This window comes from Nomascus leucogenys, chromosome 22a (genome assembly GCF_006542625.1).
Source record: "Nomascus leucogenys isolate Asia chromosome 22a, Asia_NLE_v1, whole genome shotgun sequence".
Lineage (NCBI taxonomy): Eukaryota > Metazoa > Chordata > Mammalia > Primates > Hylobatidae > Nomascus > Nomascus leucogenys.
The window spans coordinates 25,092,104-25,104,697 of record NC_044402.1 but is presented as its reverse complement, the minus strand read 5'-3'; the positions used below and the strand labels follow the sequence as shown (position 1 = coordinate 25,104,697).

Here is a 12,594-nt window from a genome sequence, read left to right as displayed (position 1 = left end):
AGAATACTAACTTTTCTTTTTATAGCAATGTAAACTGAGGTAAGAAAGTGAAATAGTATTTTTAAGCATCTTTCATTAATTTGCTTTTCTAAGAATATCAAATTAAAATAATCTTAAGATTCACTTCCAACTCTTATACTAATCCTTAGATAACACATTTTCCCCATGAAGAATAACAATTCCTTCTTTTTGGGGGTTTATTTATTTTAACAAACATTATGTTTTGGAACAGTTTTAGATTTACAGGAAATTTACAATCTGCATTTATTTTTAAAATCTGGTTTGGAGACACCAACTCCACAAAGATGAAACATTTTAGTCTTAAAAAACTAGAGATTTCTAGAAGTCGTCAGATTACTATGGACCTCAGTGTAATCTGATCTGGTCCCAGTCCTGGGATGTGATGGCTGTATCCTGGAGTTGTGTTCCTTTAGTCTAAAAGGAGCTATACATAGTGACTAGTGGTCAGTTGCCACTTTCGAAAAGCAAAAATGACAGTTTCAAAAGCTGACATTATGAGTCTCTCTTACTAAGCCCCCACGGTCTACAGGCTGAAGGTAATGGAATCCAAGTCTTCTAAAAGAGTGTCCTGACTCACGGCCATAACTTCCAGCAAGCCAGGATAAATTTGGTAGTGATCACGGCTTTAAATAATGGATTTCTGTGTTCCTATTTCCAATGGCAATATAAACTTACAATTTATACATTTCTTCCCTTCTTCCTGGCAGAAGGAATCTACCTTTTCTTGAATTGACCTGAACTACACAAAGCTGACATAAATTACTTCTTAAAACAAACTTTCATTAATGCTGGATCACTTCAGAGACCACAAATTATGCAGTATTTTCCCATTTCCTTTGTTTTTTCCATGGTCAATGATTCTACACTTCAGTTTGGTCACAGTTTGACAGGGCATCTAAGTCAGCAGAATGAATACCTTAGCATCTACAGCTTAAACGAAAGGGCCTCACTCAGTACAAATTCTGACTAGAGTAAGGAGCTGACTGTTCTGTGGGCCCAGAAACTCATGTCTGCTTAAGGACCTATGACCATCCACTCCCTCTATCTCTACACAGATCTAAACTGCTCCAAACTCCAAACCCCAGCTTTCATGTTCCACCTGAGACTTAACAAAAAAATTAGACATTTACTAGTCAGACATAAAAGCTGGGGTTTTCTTAGTAACACTGGTCATTGTAAGAATCATTTTTAGCCAAAGTGTATATACACATATCAAATAATACCAAAGAGTTACACAGAAAAACAGGAGTTTCTTGTCCTACCTCTCTGAATTCCACAATCCACTCCCCAGAGTCAGTTATGATCACCTCTTCCAGTTTTATTTTCTGTATTTATTTCATTTTTGTAAAACATGGAGAAGCCTATATTGCTATTTTCTGATTTAAATTTTTAGACATTATCCACACCCACCCCCTTCTCCTCACCCCATACTCCCAATATAGTTACATATGAGCTTTTAGTTATATGACTGTTTACAGTATTATGACTAAATATGGCTCATGAAAACATAGTAAGTATACTATGACAACATTTCTTGTTCATTTTTTTCTCCTGGGTTTATTAATTGACTCTTGTTTTAATTTTATTTCTTTTTATTTGCTCTTTCTCTGTGACCATCTTGCTTCTAAGTGCTCAGTTGGATCTGCCATATGTCCACTAGTAGTCTTTTTTCTTTAAGTGTTCAATTGTATCAGATATCTATCAGTTTTTTGTTTGTTTCCTGCAAATTTTCTGGATAGAATCTTTCCTTTCTTCCTTCAGTATGGCAGAACTGAAAAACATGAGTGTCCAGATAAAAAGTAGCTAGAAGAATAAATAAGACAAGACCCACACTGAGGCACATCATCACAAACTCACTGGGGTGAAAGAGAAGATCCTAAAAGTTCCTGGAGCGAGCAGTAGAAAGGATGTGGTAGGGTGGGATGGGAGTGCAGAAGATGACTTCAAAGGAGTGACAGTCTTTATCTATGAATGAAGGATTTTTCAACAACAACATTGGATTTTGGAGGATAATTGTTCAGTGACTTCAGAAAGAAAATCATTTTCCACTAGAATTTTATATAATGGAATAAATCTATTTTTAGAAATACAAACACTAAAAATATTTACCTCCTTTTCTCTCTTTCTTTTCTTTTTCTTTTTCTTTTTTTTTTTTGTAATGGAGTCTCGCTCTGTCGCCCAGGCTGGAGTGCAGTGGCGTGATCTTGGCTCACTGCAACCTCCGCCTCCCGGGTTCAGGCGATTCTCCTGCCTCAGCCTCCCGGGTAGCTGGGACTACAGGCACCCACCATCACGACCGGCTTATTTTTTGTATTTTTAGTAGAGATGGGGTTTCACCGTGTTAGCCAGGATTGTCTCGACCTCCAGACCTCGCGATCCGCCCGCCTCGGCCTCCCAACTCCTTTTCTTTGATGTGCTCTTGAGGTAGGCGGTGGGACTAGACTCCAAAGGCAGGGCTTGGACACCTGCCCAAATTGAGGACTAGCTAAAACGGGTCTCAAGCAGAAGCACCTCCCCATAAGACAGGCCCACACGTGTGCCTGTCAGTTTATCATTGCCACGGCAACATGACACACCTGTCGCCATTTTCCTGGCGACAACCCAACAACCTGGAAGTTACCACCCTCATCCTAGAAATTTCTGCATAAGCTGCTCTTTAATTGGCATATAATTAAAAGTGGTTATAACTATGAGTGCAGAACTGCTTCTGAGCTGCTGCTCTGGGCACACTGCCTATGGGGTAGGCCTGTTTTGCAAGAAGTAGGACCTCTGCTGCTGCTGTACACTGCCGCTTCAATAAAAGCTGCTGCTCACACCACCGGCTTGCCCTTGAATTCTTCCCTGGGTGAAGCCAAGGACTAAGACTCAATTTTGGGGCTTGCTTGTCCTGCATCACTCTCATAAAAGAAAGGAGTGAAACAAGAAAGAGGAAGGTATAGGATCTGGGCACACGGGCAACAATATAGGAAAAGAGTGAAGGACAATCTCAGGACGGCCACTGTGCAGTGGGTGTTTGTTGGGTGGGCCTGGCCACTCCTGGCCTCTTGTTCTGTTTTCTCTGTTCTCTCAAGACTCACATTAATCATCTATTGTCCCTCCTGAATTGATTTTCTAAAAATTTTATCTTTTCTCTCTATTGTCCCATTCTTTTTCTTTTTCTTCTCCTTTCTTTGTGGTCATTTCACATTGTTTTCCACCTTTCTAGTTTTCTTTTCTCTTTATGGCAATCATATTTTAAAATTCTGACACCACTTAGTCTGTGTTCCTTTTTCATAGTATTTTGCTCTTGTTAAATTTAGTGGACATAATATTTTCTCTTATCTCTCAAAGGGTATTAATGATATTCTTTAAAACATCCACTGTTCCCTGTATTATTCATTTGCGGTAAGTTCTGTTTTCCTCTTTGTTGGTCCCGGCATCTCTTCTTCTTAATTTTTCAATTTAAAGGGAGATTAAAGAAAAATTACAGGACAATTTCTATAAGTGAGCTGAAATTTTGCTACAAAAAATGAAGTATTCAGGGTAATCCTAATGTTTCTCACTGCTAATGTGCCCCATTATTAAAAACAGAAAACTTCAGGCTTATCAGAAAAGCAAATAAGAATGTTTTCTAGAAATAATTATAATTCAATTACTTGAAAGTAATTAATGATAAGATAGCTATGATTAAATTTTTAAAAGTATTTTTGAAAATATGGGGATAGGTCTGGGAAGAAAATCATAAAACAAACTTGTACACGAGAAGAATAGTAAAACATAAGACTATGGATTAATCAATTAATTAATTTATTTATTTACTAATTAAACTGATGAAGAGTTTTACTTTTTAGGTTAAATTTTTCAGTTAGATTTCACAATATAAACTTTAATAAATGTTTATGCTCTTGATGATATTTTTTCCTATTTAACTTTATTTCCTTTTCAGCCAGTGTATTTCTATAGAAACCTATAGTTGCTTGTGAGAAATATATCTTAATTAGAGAAATGACCACAACTGGTCATGAAATGCTAGTGTTGAAACCTAAATACAGGTTCTTTCACTGCCTATCATAGTAGTAAATACAATTCCAAAAATCTTGATGTTTTCCATTTAATGTCTTCTAACTACTTCCCTCTAGGTGCCTTTCTAGGAAGGCTTATGAAGGTCATAATGGCAAAAGTAACAGCAGTATAACAAAGACCTCTGTGTTCACATCATGGTTCTGTTTATCTCCAGGCTCTTGAATGTCTTACTAATTGGGACACTGTGATGTTTCATGGTGCGAAGTCCCTACTTCCTCCTCCATGCTTGTTTATATTAGAAGGACTTGGAGAAAGTTTTTCATTGCTAAATATGAAAGAAAAAAAATTTGGCCTATGTGTATATCAAATTCTGAGGTGCCATAACCAACTTGAGGTCCACATTGAAGGGTGGTTCTTGGATTATGTAGATACAAAATCACTTGGGAAAATGATTAGGACAGGAAGAAAAAATGCTCAGCATTTAGAATAAAATAATCATGAAATAATGAAAAACCAAACCATTTATCAGAAACTGATAAATATTTATTCAATGAATCCATGAATATAAACCAGCAAAAATGAGAGTTATCACCTTTGGATTTGACCTACTTCCTAGTGGCTTATTTTGGTATTTTATTTTAGAGCAATATAGCTATTTTAAATGACAGAATTATCAAATTTAATGTATAACCCTACAGGCCCATGGTAAACTGAACAGCGAAATTATTACCTAAATAAAAATCCATTAAATAACATTTGGATCCCAATAGTTTAGATAAATGTGGACTTAACAAAAACAACGTATATGTATATTAATTGAATATTATTTGAATATTAGTTGAGTATTTACTATTTGCCAACTATTATATAGAGTGCCAAGGAAACAGTGGTGAACAAAACAGGCACTGCTCCTATCCTCAAGATATAAAGAAAAATTGTAGCACACTGTGGGTGCTCATAACAGAGACTACACTTCAAACTGTGAAGTTTCTTTAAGGAAATTACATATAAGCTGAAACTTGAAGACCACATATAGGAAGGAAGGGAGACGGCAGGGATAGATGGTGGCAGATGGCATTTTGGGCCAATGGACACATACCTTGTTGATACTGATGATGACATTTATCAAGATTTACGAAATATTCACAGAGTGAAATCTAGCAGTAATAGTATTCTTACTCTTTGTACAAGATTACATATTTCTCAACATTTATATGCAAAGACCTTCAATTTTTTGATAATTTGAATTTTATTATAAAATAACTTTCTTTACTCATTTATCCATAGTTACTGGCAATCTCCAAACAATAAATTTGCCTAATTAAGATTTTCACCTTGGGTGGTTAAGTTATTCTGAGAAGTATAAAGTCTAAAAAGGAGGGATTCTACATATTTTTAGTAAACTGTGTACTATGATGAATATCCTTGAACATTTTTTGCATGATTCATGAGGATTTTCTCAGACTTATGAATATTACTATCATGTACTGGCCTTAAACTAATTTTCCCATGTGTTGCATTTTCTTAAATCAAATTTAAAAATGGGTACAAGACTTCATTACTTACAGTTCATGTATGAAAATCTTGGACTAGACAGGAAGCGACTGTGATCCTGCCAAGATGATGAGTGATCTAACCCATGAGTGTGGGAACCTTCCAGAAAGGTTCTGTCACCCTAAGGAAAAAAAGGCACAGCATTTCAATGATTACACAAGGTAAGGACCAAGACTCATTTAAATGTACTGAAGCTGAAATTAAATCTTAATATACAAGCTATGTTGTATATGCACAATTTAATATAATTATAATCACTGTAAAAATAAAATATGTGCATGTTAAGCATAATTTGGAAAAAAGAAATCACCCATTGCTATAGCAACATAACATATTTCTTTCCAGTCTTTTTCCCCCATGAATAGAATTTATAAAACTTTGTGTTTAACTTAAACTTATGCTGTAAACATTTTTGAAGTCATTATTTATCCTAACCTTTAGCTTATGAGTTACTGTTATACTATCTAGTGGATATACTATGTTTTACTCAGCCATATTTTATTGGCATTTAGGTGGTTTCCAATGTTTTACTCATATACATAACACTGTGAGAAATATCTTTAAACATATAACCTTTTCCATATTTAGGACGATTCCTTATGACAAATTCTTATGAAAAAATACTGGGTCAATAAAAATAATTGGATGTTTTAAAATACATTTAGCTAGACTGCTTTCTAGATTATATTCATCATCTCACTCATTTAATAAGTATTTAGTAAATGAAAATGAACCCAGAAAAGGTCCTTCTCCTTATGTATTATATGAATGTGTCCTTCTCCACATATTTCAGCTATAACTTTAAATAATTTAACTAATAAAATAGATTTAAAATACATGTTTAATATACTTTCCTTTGATAAACAGTAAAACTGCATTTTCTTACCATGAATGCTTCCTACTTATTTACCATACTTGTATTTTTTTTCCTTCTTTCACTCATTCATTCATTCACAATAATTTATTGGGCACCTACTATGTGCTAGGCTAAAAGAAAGCAAGACATTGGGGTCTACAGTCAGACAGCCTTCAGGCTTGCAGAAGAGAAAGGCATTAAACAAATAAATGATATAATAAAAACTACAAGTGTTATAAAAACAGGTAATAGCAGGAAGAACCAAGTTTAGATTTAGGATTCAGATAAGACCCCTCTGGGAGGTGATAATTAAGGCAATATTTGAATGTTGAATATGAATCCACGAAATCAGCCAGGTAAAAATGTATTGGTGGGGCATGAGAAGGCGGAAGGTGAGGAGAAGGATCAGGGAGGGCAGTCAGGGAATGATGTTCCAGACTTAACTAAGTGTGGAGGTGAGAAAGAGTTTGGTGTGTCTGAAGAACTGGAGGAAGACCCCACAGCTTAGGTACACTGAGCCTGGGGGAAGCGATTACAGTGAGGTCCAGGGCCATGCTCAGGATTTGAAACTTTTTTTTTTTTTTTTTAAGTACAATCAGAAGGCAATCAGGAGTTTAAAGGAGAAAGATGACAAGCTTTTATTTATTTATTTTTTTCAAAGATTACTTGGGCCTCTGTTTGGAGAATGAATTGAAGCAGCACAGGATTGAAGGATGAATATCAGTTAAGACCATAACTGAGGATAACAGCAGGATTCTAGGGAGATGAAGGAATCAAGAAATGTTGGCAAAAATTCCGTATCTGTGGGTTAGGTGGCCCAGAAAGATTCCTCAAAATATGGTCCCAACATGGAGTAAGGCCTCGTGTAACATGACCATCTGATGAATTAGCCGTCCTTCTCTATACCAAGTACCAACTTTATATTTTATTTCTGTGTCACATACAATGTACGTAAGTGCAAAAGAAAGGGCAAACGTTTTAAAAATATTTTCAAAAGGTCCATATATTTTAAGCCAAAGGCACGAACATAATCCTCAGGTGGTTCAAGATCATTAGCCTTCATGTTCCAAAGGGAGATGATATATATATGCCCCAATCTCATGTTGAAGTGTACTCCCCAGTGTTGGAGATGGGGCCTGCTGGGAGGTGGTTGGGTCATGGGGGCAGATCCCTCATGGCTTGGTGCCGTCCTTGCAATAGTGAGTACCCGCGAGATCCGGTTGTTTAAGTGTGTGGCACCTCCCCTCACCTCTTGCTGCTGCTTTTGCCATGTGAAGTTCCTGTGCCTGCTTCACCTTCTGCCATGAGTAAAAGTTCCCTGAGGCCTCCCCAAAGCCAAGCATCTGCCGGTACCATGCCTGTACAGCCTGCAGAAACGTGAGCCAATTTCTTTGTAAATTACCCAGGCTCAGGTATTTCTTTACAGCAACACAAGATCAGACTAATACAGGAGTTTAGCTAGATTTAAGACGAAGACCCTGAAGTTTTTAACCAAGGGATTTTCAGTTTTCACTAATGATGGGCATTTCATAAGAAAGTTGAAGTCATTCACTGCAGGATCTCTGGAAAGGAAAGGATATACATTATGCCCCAAATGTATTCCAACAACTACTTTAGAATGAGCTGACACTGGGCAACTAGAGGCAGGTAAATTACCTACTGCAGTTCAGATGTGACATACTACAGATGTGGCTGAAATTGGAAGACGTATAAATGGAGAAGAGGGTTATGATCTCAACCAATGCTAGAAATCTCCACTGAATCATGGTTTTGATATAAATCATGGTTTTGAAAGAGAAAAGCATAATAAATGGTTTCCCACTAAAAGATGCTTTGATGATTAGAGGTCAATAAGGGAAAGCAAACACACATTTTACTCACTGATGTCACAATCGAGAAAGACAGTGAGAGGACAGGAGTAGAGACACAGTTTTGAGTATCTTGTTGAAACAGATGGTGTAATGATGGCCTCAAAATGTGCCTACCAGAGGAAGGATGAATTAAACAAAGATATTTAAATACTATTCATTCTTCCTAAAAGGCATGGTTTTAAATTTCTAAAACAAAGTCAACTGGCATCGAAGCATTAGTTATATATTTTCTATTTAAAGAAAAATAATAATTTTTTTTTCATTTTTTTGTTTTTGTTTTTTTTTTAAATGGAGTCTTGCTCTGTTGCCCAGGCTGGAGTGCAGTGGCACAATCTTGGCTCACTGCAACCTCTGCCTCCCAGGTTCAAGTGATCTTCCTGCCTCAGCGCCCACTAGTAGCTGGGATTACAGGCATGCACCACCACGCCTGGCTAATTTTTGTATTTTTAGTAGAGACAGGGTTTTGCCCTGTTGACCAGGCTGGTCTCGAACTCCTGACCTCAGGTGATCCACCTGCCTTGGCCCCCCAAAGTGCTGGGATTACAGGCGTGAGCCACCGTGCCTGGCCTAATTTAAATTTTTAATGATAAAGCCAGCTACCTGGCATATGACAGTCAAAATATGGCACTGACATATTTCATTCTAGCAAATTTAAAAAATACGGGAAAATTTCAAGAGAAAAATTATTCAACAAATATTTTAAAATAAAAACTTATTAGCATGATTTAAGGATACATTTTCCCAGGTCTTACTTATAAATATCTGTTTATATGGAGATCACCTTTGTTGACAATATTGTTTCCTATTTTTTCATGGGAATTTTCTCTATCATGATCATCATTATCATTATTAGGGTTATATAGTATTTTATTTTACTCATCTCCTATTGTTCAAAATTTACAATTGATTCCAGTATTCTCTGTTATAAATAAGCATTTGATTAACATCTTGGTACAAAAACTTCTGTCCATATTTTTATGTATTTAACATAAATTCCTAGAATTGAAATTACTGAATGATACATTTTAAGGCTTTTAAAAATATCCATTTCATTTCCGTTGAAAAATTTATTGGTAGAGTTATTCATAACATTTACTAAACATACGTTGTTAAAAAATATTTAAAACCTTTTTATGGGTACAGAATAGGTGTATATATTTATGGAGTACATGAGGTATTTTGATACAGGCATACAGAGTGCAATAATCCTGTATTAGTCTGATTTCACACTGTAATAAAGAACTACTGGAGACTGGGTAGTTTGTGAAGAAAAAAGGTTTAATTGACTCACAGTTCCTGGTGGCTGGGGAGGTCTCAGAAAACTTACAATCATGGCGGAAGGAGAAGGGGAAGTAAGGACCTCCTTCACATGGCACCAGGAAAGAGCAAGCATGGGAAACTGCCACTTTGAAAACCATCAGATCTTGTGAGAACTCCCTCACTATCACAAGAACAGCATGGGGAAAACCACCCCCATGATCCAATGACCTCCCATTTGGTCCCTGTATACCTAGAAGTGGGATACCTAGCTGGATCATATAGTAGTTCTATTTTTAGTGTTTTGAAACTCCTCCATACTGTTCTCCACAGTGGCTGTACTAATTTACATTCCAACCAACACTGTATGGGGGTTCCCCTTTCTCCACATCTTTGCTAGCATTTGTTATTGCCTGTCTTTTGGGTTAAAAGCCACTTTAACTGAGGTGAGATGATATCTCAGAGTTGTGATTTACATTTCTCAATGATCTTGAGCCCATTTCCTACACCTGTTTGCCATTTGTATATCTTCTTTTGAGAAATGACTATCCAGATCTTTTGCCTGTTTTTAAATCAAATTATTAGATTTTTTTCCCTATGGAGTTGAGTTCCTTATGTATTACAGTTATTAATCCCTTATTAGATGGATAGTTTGCAAAATTTTCTCCCATTCTGTGGGTTGTCTTTTCATGTGGCTGATTGTTTAATGTGCAGAATCTTTTTAACTTTATGTGATCCCAGCTCTCCAGCTTTGGTTGCCTCTACTCCTGGGGTGTTCCTCAAAGTCTTTGCACAATCCAATATCCTGGAGAGTTTCTTTTTTCTTATAGTAGTTTCATAATTTGAAGTCATCTACGTCTTTAATCCATTTTGATTTGAATTTTGTATATGATAAGAGGTATACATTCTAGTTTCATCTTTCTGCATATGAATATCCAGTTTTTACAGTAATATTTATCAAAGAGACTGTCTTTTCCCCAATGTATGTTCTTGGAAACTGTCAAAAATAAGTTCACTGTGAATGTACAGATTTTTTTTCTGGGCTCTCTATTCTGTTCCACTGGTCTATGTGTCTGTTTTTATGCCAGCAACATGCTGTTTTGGTTACTATAGCTCTGTAGTATAATTTGAAGTCAGGTAATGTGATTCCTCCAGCTTGGTTCTTTTTGCTCAGGATGGCTTTGGCTATTCTGAGTCTTGTGGTTCTATATAAATTTTTGGATAGTTTTTTCTATTTCCATGAAGAATGTCATTGATCTTTTCATAGGGATTGCACTGAATTTGTAGATTGCTTTGGGTAGTATGGACATTTTAACAATATTCTTACAATCCATGACCATAAAATATCTTTCCATTTTTTTGTGTGTGTCCTCTTCAATTTCTTTTATCAGTGTTTTATAGTTTTCATTGTAGAGATCTCTCACTTCTTTCATTATGTCTATTCCTAGGTATCTTATTTCTGGGTATTGTAAATAGGATTACTTTTCTGATTTCTTTTTCACATTGTCCACTGTTGGCATATAAAAATGCTACTAATTTTTGTATGTAGATTTTGTATCCTTCAAATTTACTGAATTGGTTTATCAGTTCTAATAGCTTCTCAGTACAGTCTAGGTTTTTCCAAGTAGAAGACCATATCATCGGCAAACAAGAATAATTGACTTCTTCCTTTCCAATTTGGATGCCCCTTATTTCTTTCTCTTCTCTGATTGCTCTAACTAGGACTTCCAAGGCTATGTTTAATAGCTAGGGAAAGTGGGCATACTTGTCTGGTTATAGATCTTAGAGGAAGGGTTTTCAGTTGTTCCTCATTCAGTATGATACTAGCTGTGGGCCTGTCATATATGACTTTTATGGTGTTGAGATATGTTCCTTTTAAAATCCCTCTAAAACCTGAGTTTTTTGAGGGTTCTTTTTTTATCATGAAGGATGTTTAATTTTATCAAATGCTTTTTCAGTATCAATTGAAATGATCATATGGATTTTGTCCTTCATTCTATTGGTATGATGTATGACACTGGTGGATTTGTGTATGTTAAACCATCTTTGCATCCCTGGGCTATTACAAATAATCTTTTTAATAGATTATTGAATTTGGTTTGCTGGTATTTTGTTGAAGATTTTTTTTCATCAATGTTCATCAGAGATATTGGCCTGTGGGTTTTTTTTTTTTTTTTTTTTTTTTTTAAATGTATCTTCTTCTGGTTTTGGTATCAGGGTAATACTGGCCTCATAGAATGAGTTCGGAAGTATTCCCTCCTCCTCTATTCTTTGAAATAGGTTGAGTAAGATTGGTATTAGTTCTTTAAGTGTTTGATAGAATTCAGCAGTGAAGCCATCAGGTCCCAGGCTTTTCTTTGCTGGGAGCCTTTTTATTATGGCTTCAATCTCATTACGTGTTATTGGCCTATGCAGGTTTTGGATTTTTTTCATGGTTCAATCTCAGTAGCTTGTATGTGTCTAGAATTTATCCATTTTATCTAAGCTTTCCTATTTATTGGCATATAATTACTCATTGAAGTCTCTGATGATCCTCTGCAGTATCAGGTGTAATGCCTCCATTTTCCTCTCAGATTTTATTTATTTGGGTCTTTTCTCTGTTTTTTTCTTATTCTGGCTAAAGGTTTGTCAATTTTATCTTTTCAAAAAAACAACTTTTTGTTTAGTTAATATTTTGTATTTTTTTATTTCACTTTCATTTATATCTACTATGATCTTCATTATTTCTTTTCTTCTACTAATTTTGAGTTTAGTTTTCTCTTGCTTTGTGGTTCTTTAAGATGCATCACTCAGTTTTTTATTTGAAGTTCTTCTGCTTTTTTGATGTAGGCATTTATTGCTATAAACTTTCCTCTTTGTACTGCTTTTGCTGTACCCCATAGGTATTGATATGTTATGCTTCCATTTTCATTTGTTTCAAGTAATTTTTAAATTTCTCTTAGTTTCTTTATTGACCCACTGTTCATTCAAGAGCATACTGTTTAATTTCCAAGTGTTTGTATAGTTTCCATATTGATTTCTAGTTTTATTCCC

At 35.6% G+C, this 12,594-nt stretch overlaps 1 protein-coding gene across 2 annotated transcripts in view; it reads right to left on the bottom strand.

Annotated features, from left to right (window-relative positions):
- The window catches only part of CEP128 (centrosomal protein 128), a 456,203-nt gene that overhangs the window by 18,814 nt on the left and 424,795 nt on the right, over positions 1-12,594 (bottom strand). For both annotated transcript variants that reach the window (XM_030803555.1, XM_004091859.2), the window contains one exon: positions 5,590-5,698. In XM_030803555.1, the coding sequence (XP_030659415.1) occupies positions 5,590-5,698 (109 nt within the window). The remainder of the gene's footprint in view (positions 1-5,589; positions 5,699-12,594) is intronic.